This window comes from Osmerus eperlanus, chromosome 14 (assembly GCF_963692335.1).
Source record: "Osmerus eperlanus chromosome 14, fOsmEpe2.1, whole genome shotgun sequence".
In the NCBI taxonomy this organism is placed as follows: Eukaryota; Metazoa; Chordata; class Actinopteri; order Osmeriformes; family Osmeridae; genus Osmerus; species Osmerus eperlanus.
This window is the reverse complement of record NC_085031.1, coordinates 15834572-15851095: the sequence shown is the minus strand read 5'-3', so window position 1 is coordinate 15851095 and position 16524 is coordinate 15834572. Positions and strand designations below refer to the sequence as shown.

The following is a 16524-nucleotide window of genomic DNA, read 5'->3' as shown; positions in this document are numbered from 1 at the left end:
ATTTGATACTGTGGTAATTTGTGCAGTATAAATCTTCATATGGAGAGCTACAATAGGGATCATTAAAGAAACAATATTGTACTCTACACAAATATATAATAATCAATGTAAACAGTTCTCCATTTTCAGTGGCCTACATACTGTATCAGTAGTTGATAGTGTGTTGTAGAAATAGTGTCTCACAGAGTTTAACCCTCGTGCTGCCTTCGGGTCACATGACCCAAAGGTTCATAACGAACCATCGTTGTGTTTACCCAATTTTACCCAATACAAAAACAAATAAAAATAATTTTCTTTTAACCTTCGCAATGTGGGGGGTCTGAGACAGCCCAACGGTTAAAAGAAAATGCTTCACTTTGTTTTTGTATGCGGTAAAGTTGTCGCAATACGACGGTGGGTCACAATGACTGATGGGTCAGAATGACCCGAAGATAACACAAGGGTTAAAGGCAATGGTTATCTTCAGAAGACAAATCCTTTCTTTTCTGATACATATTTTCCTCTAAGACAGGGGAGATGTCAGCCCTCGGTGTAGATACAGGACAGCTGGCTCGGACAGCGATCTGCAGCATTGACGTGTAGGAAGCTGTCATCTTGCATGACTCTCACTGGATTGCCATGCAAGTCCTGGGATCCACTATGGAGATCAAATTCTGTGGGCAAAGACAAACACATTTCTATTAAATTAATTCAAATGAATTTACAGCTTGTATCTCGATCCATAATGTATATATTACCAAGGGTTCCTGCAGGAGTTCTTGATGATGAAATGTCTCCATTCTGATTGGTTACTGTTAGAGCTTGGTTGTCATCTAATGCTGGAAATTGCATCACCTGGCAAAGGCTTGTAGGCAGAGTGATACCACTGTATGGTGGAGAGTTGATCATCTGGACGTGGCCAGTGAACCCTGACATACAGACAACAGTAAAACAAGTTATTCTGACTACCAAAGACAAAAAATGTCTTATCGCTGTGAATCCTCTGTGAGTGAAGTTGTCACGACCCATCACGTTTAAAATATCAGGTTCATGTGAAGTTTGCTAGGAGTGATTTTAAGCATTGCTCTCATCAAGAAAAAAGCTGCACTGTTTGTGAACATCTTTGCTGCTTCTGTCAGGTCTAGAGGGAAAAGGCAGCAATCTATTTCAAGCTTCAGGAGATTGAAGCTGGCTCTTCCTAGTAGATAAACACAAACCACCTGCTGCCTACTAGACATACTGCATGATCAATGTACATCTGGAAAGTCTCTGTCAAAACAGATTGCCATACCACCCACACATTTTTTAATAGGATTTTTAGATTACAATGCACGATAACTATCGCAGTGGAATTTTGACAGAATTCCCCCCCCCCCCCAACCCCTCTCTCTCCTACTTGCGATATTCACGAGCAGCATTTGTAATCTGATCATTATCTGATCATTAATTTCTAACAAATCCTGAACAACAGGTGCACTAATCTGAGATTTGTACCTGGGTGGGAAAGGTTAAACACTAGAGAGGGATTGGGCAGGCTCTGTACGTCTGGGTGGTGCTGCTGGGACTGGGATATCACTGTGGGGGGATGGGGGAGGCATGGGGGAGGATGGGGGAGGCATGGGGGAGGATGGGGGAGGCATGGGGGAGGATGGGGGAGGCATGGGGGGGGATGGGGGAGGCATGGGGGAGGATGGGGGAGGCATGGGGGAGGATGGGGGAGGCATGGGGGAGGATGGGGGAGGCATGGGGGAGGATGGGGGAGGCATGGGGGAGGATGGGGGAGGCATATGGGAAGCATCGGCACACAGTCCTCCCCAGGGTGGAGCTGATGGAGAGAATTGTCAACAAACCTGAAACGAGTCAAACATAAAGGGAGGACATGTTTAGGTAAATATGAATAGTATAATAATGATATTTAGCGTTTTGTTTTTTTGCCCATTTAGTGTTCTATGTAAATATGTTCACCTTTTGTAACTTTTTGAAAACTAACAGCAGTCATTTTGAACAAGTCTCCCTTGTAAAATATACGCAGCACTGTAAAAACATCTTACTGCGACAGTGAGCCATGGCAAATTGATAGCTGAACAAAAAATGCCAAACAACTGCTACAGAATAACATCTTTCATTCTCTTATTGCCATCAGGGTGCTAAATAAAGGAATTGAAATTATGACAATGCAATTGATTGAGGTGGTAACTAACCCAACCGTAGTTAAATAACGACAGAAAACCCCCACATAAAAGACCAGGGAGAAATAGCAGCATGGATTTTACAATCGATTTAACATCTAGAAAAGTAATTACAGCAATCCTCTCCATCCAGACTTGAAATGGTATTTTGCAGATTTTATGATTCACTTATTGAATTCCTGAGCCACTCCAGTTGGTGGCTATAGCTTCCGATAATGCTAGCCCTTGAGACCAATGAGGCAAGGCAAGGTCCGCTTTCACAGGCCAATTGTCTACCCAGAAGCCTGCGGTGAGGCCTACTGCTGCTGCTTGCACAATCACAGCCAGTTAGAGGCCTAGCATCTGGCTGGCCTACACTCGAAATACACCCCCTTCTCCTCACCGACTTTGAAGTGGATGTATGAAGGAATGTAGTTTACTGGGCCGGCCAAGCAACAGTGTTGCTGGCCGTTCCCAACCTGTAAATGCTCTACCCAGCCTCTCTCCTCACAACGGAGATGCAGAGCCCACAAAAAGCCCATTGGAGTCTTTCAAAAGGATAGAAAATAGATCTTTATCTTAATCTGATTATTCAAACTCTGTGGTAATAGCCATAAAGCCATGACAACCAATGTACTTATTTGTTGCAGATCAGTAAAAAGAGAGAAAAGGGGGAGGTAGTTAACTCAGTCATGGCTGCAGGCAATGTGCCAGTGGGAACTTAAAATGAATAGAATGTACCAAATGGGGTGCCCAATAGACATTTTAAATGGACCAAGAACAGTTGGCTGTTCCAGAGGCGATGAACATGATTAAAAATGTAATTACAAATATATAAAAACTTTGTAATAAAGAATATACATTTACTACACTATTTCCATGTTTTATGTTTACATTTCTATGGATTAAGTCTGCAACCTTTTGGTGTACAATTCTGGATCTAAATACTTGACTTCTGAAGTGCTGACTAAGGGGTTTTGTTTGGTAATGATTGAGGCAACTGGTTAGTCATTTGAAGATGGTCATAATTTAAAGATATACACATGTAGATTTAAAATCTACAGTCGTATATCTATATACAAAAGTATCCTACTAAGCTATAAAAAAATATATAAATATAACTGAAAGGATCAAATAAGATCTCATTAGATACAAAGATCACAACAAGTCCAGGACGATAACGTTTAGTGGGGTGAATCAGCAGTACCTGTAACTGTGCTGTAGTGAGGGCAGGAGAGTACCTGTAACTGTGCTGTAGTGAGGGCAGGAGAGTACCTGTAACTATCCTGTAGTGAGGGAAGGAGAGTACCTGTAACTATCCTGTAGTGAGGGCAGGAGAGTACCTGTAATTATCCTGTAGTGAGGGCAGGAGAGTACCTGTAACTATCCTGTAGTGAGGACAGGAGAGTACCTGTAACTATCCTGTAGTGAGGGCAGGAGAGTACCTGTAACTATCCTGTAGTGAGGGCAGGAGAGTACCTGTAACTATCCTGTAGTGAGGGCAGGAGAGTACCTGTAACTATCCTGTAGTGAGGGCAGGAGAGTACCTGTAACTATCCTGTAGTGAGGGCAGGAGAGTACCTGTAACTGTCCTGTAGTGAGGGCAGGAGAGTACCTGTAACTGTCCTGTAGTGAGGGCAGGAGAGTACCTGTAACTGTCCTGTAGTGAGGGCAGGAGAGTACCTGTAACTATCCTGTAGTGAGGGCAGGAGAGTACCTGTAACTATCCTGTAGTGAGGGCAGGAGAGTACCTGTAACTGTCCTGTAGTGAGGGCAGGAGAGTACCTGTAACTATCCTGTAGTGAGGGCAGGAGAGTACCTGTAACTATCCTGTAGTGAGGGCAGGAGAGTACCTGTAACTGTCCTGTAGTGAGGGCAGGAGAGTACCTGTAACTGTCCTGTAGTGAGGGCAGGAGAGTACCTGTAACTATCCTGTAGTGAGGGCAGGAGAGTACCTGTAACTGTCCTGTAGTGAGGGCAGGAGAGTACCTGTAACTGTCCTGTAGTGAGGGCAGGAGAGTACCTGTAACTGTGCTGTAGTGAGGGCAGGAGAGTACCTGTAACTGTCCTGTAGTGAGGGCAGGAGAGTACCTGTAACTGTCCTGTAGTGAGGGCAGGAGAGTCTGGTGGAAGTTGTTTGAGGTGTTGTGATTGTGTGGAACAGCAGGGGTGGACAGAGAGACAGCATGGCCCGGCTGACTGGAGAGAATACCTGTGACACACACAAAACAGGGCTGGGCACTTCTGATCCTTGATCTGCTGTGCTTTCCATGTCATCACTTTCGAAAAAAGCGACTGCCGAATGAATCACATGTAAAAGTGTAATGTCATGCCATACTTGAGTTAATGAATCATATGAAAACTGTACTAAGACAGGTCAACAAGTCTGAGCTAGCGTCTTTTCCATACTGTACTACTAATAATAAAGTATTTTTTTTAGCACTAGCGACGTACAGAGGTGGGGGAGGGGGGTGTTTGAATCTGCGATCTCTCGATCTGCAGTGAAAGACCCAACCATATACCCATCTCCCTACTGTAACCATTTATACCTGTGTATAGGTCATGGGAGGGACCAGGGGATTGGTCCAACTTGCTGTCAATCATACCCAGAGGGGAGAGGCAGGGTTGCAGAGGGTGAATGGTTAGGCAGTCTTTTAGTGCCTCTTGGGTCACTTCAACCGAACACCTCAGCTGTAGACCAATCACAGACCAAAGTAAACAGAATGTCAGACATTTCAGACAGGAAGGATGCTGTGTTAGAAAGTCTTTCAAAATATTTATAAAAATATCTATAATTAATAATTATAGATCTATTAATAACAATTAAAATGACAAGAGAAACTTAGAGAAAAAATATGCAGAATGTATTTTTGTATGTACTGTAGCTTAATAACGTGCTAGGATTAATGAATCTTAATGAAAAAAGACAGCTTATTTGTTGACGGCTTAATACCTTTAACTGTATATTTCTGTGGAAGCATTAAAAAACTGTAACTTTTACAGACTGAAACCGCTCACCTCATATTTCTGTATCTATGGTGATAACCTCCACGGCAACAGTGTGTTAATGAGCATTGTTTCTCACACCCAACAATGTTAACAAGCTCGGTGTCGCAGCCGAGCAACAACACAAGTTGTTTATCTGTGTGAATAATGACTGGATGGAAAATGGATGAGAGGCAGTGTGTATGGACGAGTGGATGGGAACTGGATGAGAGGCAGTGTGTATGGACGAGTGGATGGGAACCGGACGAGAGGCAGTGTGTATGGACGAGTGGATGGGAACTGGATGAGAGGCAGTGTGTATGGACGAGTGGATGGGAACCGGACGAGAGGCAGTGTGTATGGACGAGTGGATGGGAACTGGATGAGAGGCAGTGTGTATGGACGAGTGGATGGGAACTGGATGAGAGGCAGTGTGTATGGACGAGTGGATGGGAACCGGACGAGAGGCAGTGTGTATGGACGAGTGGATGGGAACTGGATGAGAGGCAGTGTGTATGGACGAGTGGATGGGAACTGGATGAGAGGCAGTGTGTATGGACGAGTGGATGCGAACTGGATGAGAGGCAGTGTGTATGGACGAGTGTATGGAAACTGGATGAGAGGCAGTGTGTATGGATGAGTGGATGGAAACTGGATGACAGGCAGTGTGTATGGACGAGTGTATGGAAACTGGATGAGAGGCAGTGTGTATGGATGAGTGTATGGAAACTGGATGACAGGCAGTGTGTATGGACGAGTGTATGGAAACTGGATGAGAGGCAGTGTGTATGGACGAGTGGATGGGAACCGGATGAGAGGCAGTGTGTATGGACGAGTGGTTTTACCTTCTTCCTCAGGTGTCTCTCTCTGGAGGAGTGGGACTTGACGTGTTTCCTCAGAGAGCTCGGGTCTGTGTATTTTTTCACACATCCTGGGATCTGACAAACATACGGCTTCTGCAAAATGCACAAATGCACGCCAAACACAAACACGCCAAGCACACATACAGGTAAAAAAAAACACACAGACACACAAAACACACGTACACGCAGAAAATCAGCCCTGCTTTCTCTCCAACTTTGCTTAACCACCGTGTCTACACCTGTGGTGACAGGTGGGGCACTCACAGTGTCTACACCTGTGGTGACAGGTGGGGCACTCACAGTGTCTACACCTGTGGTGACAGGTGGGGCACTCACAGTGTCCAGGTGTGGTGACAGGTGTGGCACTCACTGTATCCAGGTGTGTGCGCTGGTGTTTGGCTCTGTCGCTGGAGTTGCTGAAGGCTTTGTGGCAGCCGGGATGCTGGCAGGGATATGGCTTCTCTCCGGTGTGACTACGCAGGTGGATCTTCAGGTTCTCCAGACGAGAGAAAGCCTTCTGACAGCCGTCGAACTGGAACAACACAGATTCACAACACCGTGGGGGGCGGGAAGGGGGGGGGGGGGGTTGGGGGCCCGGGAGGGGAGGGGAGGTGACCAGTGTGAGAGTACAAGTCTGTTCTGTACACCAAGGAATTCATCATCAGTGGCCTTGTGTCTCTTCAAGCTGTTGGCTTCAGAAGCTTATGGCAGCAAGCTGAAAGGGGTGTGGTGGGCAATTGTACCAGCAGGGGTCAGTGTCTCTATAATAATCGTGTCAGTAGTTCAAATCACAGTCTATATGCATGGGGTTCGTAGCCAATTAGCACCGTGAAAACAACAAAACAACTAAATGAGCTAGAACCCCCCCCAGCAAGGCATAAGATGAGAGCAGTTGTATAAGTTCCTGCTACATGATGATGTAGTGGACTGTTTAGTTTCCTAACTGCCTGGAAATGATGGATACTGTATGCTTATTAAAGTCAGCAGAACTGTTCTCCGGTCAAGAGCATTCCGATGACCTCACTCCTGAAGTATGCAAGGTGTCATGGATTTCGATTGCCAGACCAGCACTTTACTCTCTGTGGTTGAAGCCTTGGAATGTCCTTTCTCAAGAGCAGAGGCAGAATCACATACCATGACCGAATTTATTATCCTTCCTCCCAAGACTGGATTCCTCACATACTGATCCGTCTCCCTCTGGACTTTCAATCGACAAATGAAGCTTAATATTTGACTCATCACATTCCAATGCTTCTCGAAGGAGAAACCTTTTTCCATTCCGGTGCAACCTCATGGAGAATGTAAAAGTCACATCTCACTGTCATAATAACTGCCATTATGTCTCACTTTAAGAATATTAAATGATGTCTTGCGTTAGCAGGGCTACCTTCTGAAGCAGTAAAAGCATGAGTTCCCAGCTGAAGAACAACAGCAGCTCCACCAGAAATCTGCTGGGAAAATCTCACAGCACTCACAGAAGGCTGTCCCCTCGCCAGGCCTCTCCCAGAGAGACTACCTTTGATGAACTATGTTTCTACGGACAAGAAGAGGAATGGAAGGTGGGGTGTGGGGGTGAGTTGGGGGCAAACACACAGAAAAACATACAGAAACTCAGGCAGACAGACAGACACAAATCAACAGTTATACAGACAAACAGACTGACCAACAGCTATACAGACAGACCCTCAGGCATACAGACAGACTGATTATTTACAGTGTATAAGGACTGTGGACACAAAGGATATTTGTGACACAAGTACAGGTGGATTTTGTGGTCCTGCTCCTCTCCACAGGGACGGACAGCGGTGCACGTAGACTAGAGTGTGTGAAAGACCGCCTCATTTTGGAAAGTTCCTCACACACAGGGACGTAGTCCTTCTCACACAGCGGGATTCTCCGTCCCAAAGAGCTTCACTATGAAAGTGCCCACCAGCAAAGTAGACCATTAACGGACCCTCCAAAACAAAGCAGGGACAAAGAGCTCAACGTCACACCATCAGAAAAACAACCCGCCAACAGCACGGACAGGGTAAACCCTTCATTCAGTCTGGAGGGGGGGGGGAGAGAAGTGACGACCAGAATCAGACCCAAACACACTGCCAGGAGTGCAGCGGTGACCAGGAGCAACCCAGTGTGTGTTTTCTCTTTCACCCTCTCTCTTTCTCCCTTTCTCTCGCTACCCTTTTAGCCGCCGCGAGGGACATTGTGTCTGAATGGACAGCGACATGGCTCCTCGGAGCAGCTCGAAGCCACCGCCAGCCTCTGACAGCTCCTGGCAAACGGCCACGCCCCCCGGTTGAAGAACGAGGCGCCATCGCCGTGCCAACAGTCAGGCCGGTGCCCGATGCACCCCCTTCCCCCTCTCATCTCTGCTCTGTCTTGTTTTTGTGTTTAAATCTCTCGTCTCTTGTGGGCAGGCCAACTCCTTCTCCTCCCCCCCGCTCGCTGGATACAGAGCCCTGCTCTCCTGAACGTGTCTGGAGAAAGGCCCGGTGAACCTTTCTGTATGTCTGTACTGCTGTGGTTGTGTGCCGTTGTGCTTTTTAACCAGATTTTTCTTCCATAGCCCCCTTCCCCTCTCCCTCAAAAAGCTTTTGCTTTTTGCCAGGCCATTACTGAAAATAAAAATTTGTTCTTATTCTTACCTCCCCACCCTCTCACCTCCCCTCGGCTCACTGGTATTCCACTGAGGTAACAGTTGTAAAAAGATATATATATAATTATGTGTAGCAGATTAAAGTGAATGGGAATGAGAATTGGAGGAAATTCATGAGATGGAGATGGGTTTAGCCCAGTGGTTAGAGCATTTGACTGCAGCTGGTTGCCGGTTCTAATCCCCTTCTGTACATCGCTTTGGAAAGAAGCGCCTGCTAAAGGAATGCATTCCTTTATAATAAGATAAAACACAATAACAGGCTGTAATTCTGTATTGGAACAGCAGTTCTACACTTGTATTGGCTACAGCATCTTTAGAACCATACTTTTTTGTGTGGAGAGCTAAACTCTAGTGCTTTGTTGCGAGCCAAACTGTGACAGGATGGTAGGAGGGTCTTTGTGACAAAACCCATCTGAAGTGAGAGTTTCTGGCGCTAAAATGAATTATTTCCCTCCAAACTATTGTGAAGATGCCGCTAAAAATCTTGGCAAACCAGAAATCTCATCAGCCCACAGCATTCAGTGGAGGCAAGCAGGTCTTGAATTTCAAGTTGCTAATTGCAGGGAAGCTAACTGGATTAGCACACCGCTGTGGTTGTCTGTCACCTTGACGTGGTTTCTTCTTACATTCGATGCTCAAACCCAACAAAGCGTTAGCGCATGCGCGCACCATGATTCCTTGAGTACATTCACCTTCAGGAATTGTTGGGGCAGATCAGTTAAGCAGAGAACCGGTTTGACTCTGACTCTACAACTGTAAGGGCCAAGCAATCAATCTTAACAGTTCTTAGTAATTAGCGGTGTTTTTATTATCCCTACTAAGAACATTTCTGTGAAGATTAGTAGATATTATAGACACTTATCCAAACATTTCCACAGTGTCTAAACACTACAAAGTGGCCCTGTGTATGCAACGAATAACCAGGGCAAACTTTCTCACCCACAGTATGTCACAGGATGAGGCTTCCTTGCACACTCCAGAAAGTTGCATTAAACTACAGAACCCAGAATTCCCAGCTGCTTGGGCACACACCACCTTCTCAAACAAACTACAGATCTACCATCCAGGAAGCAAAGACCTGCCTTCAAGATAATTTCACACATGTACAGGAAAAAAGGTCACTTCTTTGCCATGCCAGCATTTGAAAGAAATCCAAATTCAGTTGCTCTGTAACTATTTAGGGAGAAAGTAAAAAACAAACAACAAAAGGCTACTTGTGATACAAAACATAATTTTAACTAAAGTAAAGGAGGATAGTAGGTAACATTAGATAGGCCTCAAACGTATCTCTCAAATCGATTTGTTTGTAGATGAGTTGACAAAACAGCGATGCTTTGTATAAAGGAACTGCAAATCTGTAGAAATTACAAATTAAAACTAGTTCACATGTTTATGAGTGAATTGCTATCAGCACACACTCCTCTAACCTCGACTATGGACTCAGTGTTGACATCCCAGTGGCGTGGTTCACACTCTACACACATGTAGTGTTCAAGCATGTGTTCATCACCATTAAACATGCTCACAGTCCCAGCTCACAGTGACAAGTCATGGCTTGCCTCCTTCAGTTTGTTGTGTAATCAGATATGCCCCATTGTTCTAGGGCCAGTGCCTTGTGGCCCAGTTAAACTGTCAATTATTCTTCACAAAAGACACACACTCCCCAGACTAGGGACAATAGGTGTCTCTGGCCGTTTAGTGAGGTAAAACTGGTTCCTTCTCAATCTACATCCTGCTTTTCCCAAGTTACTGCAATTAAGACTATCTTTGACCATCAACTGTGATTTGAAGTGTTTTAGCCTTTGCTACTTGGTTGAGACTTCTGAAAAGACTGTAAAGTCTCTTAGGGGTACTTTTCACACTATTATTTTCCCAGTGGTTCGTGACCTTGGATACTTTTCTTCCTGAGTGTGATTGCATGGCAGAGAAAGCCATGTACCGTCTAAAGCCTCCATGGCAACAGGACCGGCAAGGACTAATAAGTGAGTGTTTTGGAACGAAAGGTCGACCGCAGGCATGCAAGCTGTTAATAATTGACCGACCAAAAGCAGCGAAATGGGACATTTAAATGGCTGGACCTCTTACTCATCCCAACCTCCAGCATTCTGGGGGACTGAGTAAGACATCAGGCTCAAACCTGAGTTTGTTACACATATTCATCTGGGAAGTTGTCCTCGGAAACTGTTTGGAAAAGGGCAGGCACTTTCAAAAAGATACTTGGCAGGTGATTGGATGAACCATCTGTCTATCACAAGCTAACTTCAACCACCTGTAGCTGCCAATAGTTCCTCATAGGACGCTGATTGGTCCAAACCACTGTGGTTCGGGCACAAACGGTTAAGTTGTCACTTGGTCAAATTGATTTTTGTAGTGTCGTGTTCTCGCAATCCCAGCAAGGTTAACCCCACTCTACTCTAATTTCTCAACCGCGACGTGGATAATCCGAGGACGTGTATGGCGTACTCTCTCTTTGGGTCCACAGTTAGCATGACACACTGTTAAGCAGCGAATCATTCTGAGTCTGAGCCCTTGGTACTCTACATCATAGGCCTATTAGGGTTAAGGAATTAGAATACTCCTTTCCCTTCAACTCCAACAGGATACACAGTGAATTAACAGTAGATTTAATTTGTCTAATAAAAACAAAACAAAAAAAAACATCTGAATAAGCTATCGTTACCGTTAAAAACACATCCTATCCCAACCTTAGGTTTTGGAGTCTTTCCTCACCAGGAAGATATCAGAGGTAAGAGGCAGCCTTGGAGAGCACCTGTCTCAGCCAGTCTGGAGAACAAAGACAGCCCTTCAACAGAAGCAGGTCCAAGGAGACTAAGCTTTAAGACCAACACAATTCAAGCCCTCTTCTCTCGGCCACTGGGCCAGCACTGATCAGACGCGGGCCGACCTGGGGCCCAGAACCAGGGCCAAGTCTGGGGCTGGCTGGCAGGCTCTTGGCTGCCCCCAGCCCCCATGGAGGCTCACTGGAGAGCACTTAGACAGGGGAGGCTGAGGCATGTAGGAGGCCTGCCTGGTTTCCTGCCAGATCTAAAGCGTCGGGTTGCTTTTGTGCTGATTTAATAACTACATAATTGAGTTAACTCCCATGTCAATTATCACAGAGCTGCACTAATTAGGCGGTGGCTGGAATTAAGAGGAAGGAGAGAAACTGCGTTTCCAACCTTCTACCTGACCACAAAGGCACATCACAGCACACAAAGGCAATAACAAAGTACAATTCTGTGTGTTATACTGGACCTCAGACAGCCTGTTTCTAACTGAACTACTAATACAGTAATGTTGACAGGCCCCTCAGTTCATCCTACAGGTTGGGCTAAATGTGAGAAAGAAAATGTCAGATCCATCTTGGTCTCTGCTCTAAGAATATCTAGGGCTGCAGACCTCTGTCACACCTAATCATGCAGTTAAGGGGAAACATTCTCGCTACAGGAAAATAACTCTTATTGGAACTGTTAAACATAATTCCACCACTGTGCACATGGGGCTGCATGAATGTGTCAATTCCCTTTGTGATTAACGGAGTGGACTGAACTGACGGTAGTCAGGCAGGGTGTGGGTGGCGGCAACGTTGATTGGTTAAAGGACCTTAACGCTTATCCGCGACACAATGCAGGGAGACTGCGTACCGTGCACTTGTTGGGCTTCTCTCCGGAGTGGACCCTCATGTGGATGAGCAGCTTGTAGCGGGCGTTGAAGGGCTTGAACCTTCGAGGACACCCCGCCCACAGACAGGTGAAGTCCTCTCCCTTCCTCTGGTCCACGTGGACCTTCTCAATGTGCCTGACCAGCTCCTCCTTCAGGTCACAGAAGGCACTGCAGTCCATCCACCTGCAGTAGTGCGCCCCACCGTACTCCTCCAGCTCCCCCTCTTCCTCCTCCAGCATGGGGACCAGGGGCTGGAAGCTGGGCCCGTGCCCAGGGTGAGGTGCAGGAGCCTGGGGAGCGACACCTCGAGGCTGGGCCTGAGGCTGGATCTGCCTGTGGAGGAGGCTGTGAGGCCTGTGGAGGTGCTGGTGGGAGTGGTAGGGGGGCGGGGGGCACTGGTGAGGGCTTTCCGACCGGATGATGGTGTTGAACTGCAGCTGGAACTGTACGGACGGCAGCAGGGTGCCGGAGGGCTCCTCTCTGCTCCTCACGGCAGGCCATAGCATCCCTCCCTCCTCCGGGAGGCACTGTTTCTCCACCACCATGTTCGCCATCTGGCTCTCCAGAGCTCCACCCTGCTCCAGCCTCCGCATGCTCCCGCACACGGGGTTGCTCTGTGGGGTGACGGCCAGCACCGAGCCTGGGAAGCTCAGGGCGTTGGCCTGAGGGATGCAGCTTCCTCTCACGCCCAGGAAGTGTCCGTAGACCTCCGGCTGGAGGGGCGAGAGGCCGGGGTGGGAGGAGGGCGAGCTCAGGGAGCCGTTGATGTAGGCCACCAACGAGGTGGGCGAGGTGCGGATGATGGAGTTGAAGTCGACGCCCATCACGTCGGAGAGGGGCGACATGGAGAGTGCTCTCTTTTTGGAGCGGGCCGAGTGGCGGGGACTGCCGGCATCGCCTCCAAACAGGTAGGAGGGCAGGGAGGCGGAGTTGCTGGTGGCCCCAGACATGGCAGTGCCGGAGGGGAGGCTATGCTGCTCCGCCCCCTCGCTGGGCTGGGCTGACCCCTGCTGGCCGGGCCCCAAGGGGGGGAGGACCCGGTAGCCGTAGGGCCAGTCCTGTCGGCCACTCAGCACGGACTGGGTCTCAGCCAGGCTGAGGGTGGTGGAGGCCAGGGACTCACGGGAGAGCAGAGACCTGAGACACAACAACATCGGACGTCAACCTCCAACTCCTTTCATTGCGTATTATTAATATTATTGAAATTACATAGTTATGTTTAAAGTGATTTATTGGAGGGGACAATTCATATTTTTCCCAGGATGGGGGGGGTCGTGTCCCCCCTGTCCCCCCCGGGATTTCCGCCTATGGTCAGCCGTGACAGGCCTGCCCTGAGCACCCGCGCAAAACCTCAACAACGAACACAAGCTGACAACAATATCATTAAATGAGCTGATGTTTTGTTTTTTTGTTTTTTATCGACACACAGAGAAGGATTTGAACCTGAGACTTCTAGATCTGCAGTCACATGCTGTAACCACAGAGCTGGGTTCAAATCAAATCAAATAAATTTGATTTGAGCTGGGGGACTGTTTGTTTCGTCTCACCTGGCCTCGCTATAGGGCACCACCAGGCCCTGGTTGTGTGGGGCCCCGGAGCTGTACGTGTGAGCCAGGGCTGAAACTGGGTAGGGGGTCTGGTTCTGGACGACAATGGGGCTACTGGTCACCCTGAGGTTGGCCCCAGCCGGGTGGCCAAACACCTGCATGTCAGCCCTGGTGACTGGAGGACCTGGAGGACAACACAAAGCTACCGTATACAAATATGTTTGCAGCAAAAGACTGCATCCTCCAAACAAACACATGTCTGCATGTCCTTTATTAGTTGTGTATTACTCACGTTGAATCCAAATGATCTGAATTGTGATATCCATGGTAAATAATTTACATATAAATACTTCACAGGAATGAGACAATGTCAAAAATACAGTTACAGGGAAGTTCTTCTTAAATGTTGCGGTAAGGTTAATCATAAACCTTCCATATGTGGTCATTACTCGGTATCATGACGAATAAAGCCCTTTCTCTCTGGGCCCTTCAAGCTTTCATGGGTGGTTGCTTGTGACAAGAGCCTAATCAATCAAGCCAAACACAGCGTGATCTAGAACCACAACCTGCCCAATTTCCTTGATTATGAAACCAAGCTTTTCAAAGTGAGTTACAGGCTGGAGCACACACTCCACACAGGAGCTCTAACCCTGTACACTCTGTATATCACTGATGTGGTTGTTTGGCAAATATGTAGACACTTATAATTCAATCACAGTTCACTTCACGAACACATTTGTTGACACAACAGGGACCTGCAAAGCAAAGGCCTTGAACACAAATCACACCCCGAACACTGAATAGTATTTTTCCTTTTTATTCACCTTCTCATTTTCAATATAAGCTTATGAATACTTGAATTCCCTCTAACCAACAAGACGCTTTCTGCTCTGTTAATTACTAATGAGATGTTCTGTCCTTCCTCTTTTTCTTCCATTGATAATTTAGGGACAAGCTTTCTGCTTGGTTACCTATCAATAAATGAGACACAGCGAGGGCTGGGAGGACAGCATTGAGAGGAAGTGAAGGATGAAAATACGTGTGTTCGCTTGTAGTTTCAGAATGGAGGGTAGGAGCGTTTTAATAAAAGGGGCACCGAGAGTTTGTCGTGCAATGTGTTGCTTACATGCTACAGAAAAGTTTTTTTTTCATTTTTTTTTTCTTACAACACGACCCCAGATCTGCCGCTACATATTGGTGGGGATGTTTCTGTGGTCTTTTGACATTAGTCAGAACATGCCCCAACTGTCCACCCCTAAACCTGGGGAGTCAGGTGGCTGAGCGGTTAGTGAATCAGGCTAGTAATCTGAAGGTTTCCAGTTCGATTCCCGGCCGTGACAAATGACGTTGTGTCCTTGGGTAAGGCACTTCACCCTACTTACCTGTACTTACTGTAAGTCGCTCTGGATAAGAGCGTCTGCTAAATGACTAAATGTAAAATGTAAACCTACGCCTATCCCAAGTGTTAAGCCTACTTAACACACAATAGGGTAACACTACCTTTAAAACCACTGTCACTCCCGGAGCACGTATGATTGACAGCAGCAGCCGCCGTTGCCGGGGACAGCTGGAGGACAGGAGCCTGACGAGGGGGCTGGGAAGCGGTCAGCAAGCCAGGCTGCTTCCCATTGGTCAACACCTGCCTTCGGAGGCTCAGAGCAGGAAGCTGGACAGAGCTTCCTGTCTGGACCCCCTGGGCCACCCCAGAGGAGGGGCTCAAGCTGGCACAGCGTCCAGGGGACAGAGAGGCGCGGGCGGGCATCCGTACGGAGGGGCGCTGGTACCCTGGGATCATGCCCAGGGATGGGTGACCGCCGGAGGGAGACACCAGGAGCTGACAGCCCTTTCCGTTCATGTCTGAGCTATTGCGTCTTAATGGGTGCTTCGGTGGAGTGATTCGGATTGGTCCACTGTGCTCCTAGTCCGAACAGTCATGGAGACAGGACGGAGGAGGTGGAGGAAAGAGCCTGTGACTGATCCTCGAAGGTCTACCTCTTCTGACACATCTGAAACTAAACAATGGCACAGAAAGGTTATGAATCGTGGGATAAAAGAGGTATAGGAGAGTATTCAATTAACACATTAATGTATTCTTTTAGCAGGTGCTTTAATCTACAGCCACTTAACACAAGAGGGGAACTTGAACCTACACTCTCTTGAACAGCAATCAACCGCTCTTTTAAACCTATGCCCAGATATAAAAAATAAATACACCGGACTAGAATAGTGGACTAAGCAAAAGTAAATTCAACAATCATACTGCATCGCAAGGAAAGTACCTTATGTTAATACAGTAAAGCAGAAATAAAAGCAACAATTTATCCTATAAAAAGGTCTATAAAACGCTTGTAAGCTAACCGACGAATTAAACTAATTATTGTGACATGGAACAATAAATCAATGATTTGCCAAGATGCTGACTGTGTGACCAATGCATGCCGTTGCTAATTTACTATTAATAAATAGATTACAAACAAATCAATTTACAGTAGTGCAAAAACTCCACTTCGAGATTAAATAACATGAACTTGTCATTCACTAAATGTTTATCATCATGTGATGATGTGCAACATAATTCAATAAAAGTAATAAAACTATGGTATTCGCAAGGTCGCGAACAATTTACTCACCTGGAAATTCGTCTGCCTCAAATCAACTAAATT

At 46.8% G+C, this 16524-nt stretch overlaps 1 protein-coding gene and 1 long non-coding RNA gene across 2 annotated transcripts; both read right to left on the bottom strand.

Moving 5' to 3' along the window:
* Nucleotides 1–449: 449 nt before the first annotated feature.
* On the bottom strand, nt 450–1623 carry LOC134034229 (uncharacterized). The gene is made up of 3 exons (XR_009932213.1): nt 1474–1623; nt 738–908; nt 450–653 (listed from the first exon to the last, which is right to left on the bottom strand). It is a non-coding gene; the product is annotated as an uncharacterized LOC134034229 (long non-coding RNA).
* A 64-nt stretch (nt 1624–1687) lies between these two features.
* Nucleotides 1688–15488, bottom strand: glis3 (GLIS family zinc finger 3; the record flags this gene model as incomplete). Its single annotated transcript, XM_062478624.1, has 8 exons — nt 15362–15488; nt 13862–14045; nt 12296–13451; nt 6366–6527; nt 5978–6088; nt 4697–4838; nt 4239–4359; nt 1688–1829 (listed from the first exon to the last, which is right to left on the bottom strand). Coding segments are annotated over exons 2-8 (1995 nt in total), but the record flags the coding sequence as incomplete, so codon positions are not given.
* Between the last annotated feature and the right edge of the window lie 1036 nt (nt 15489–16524).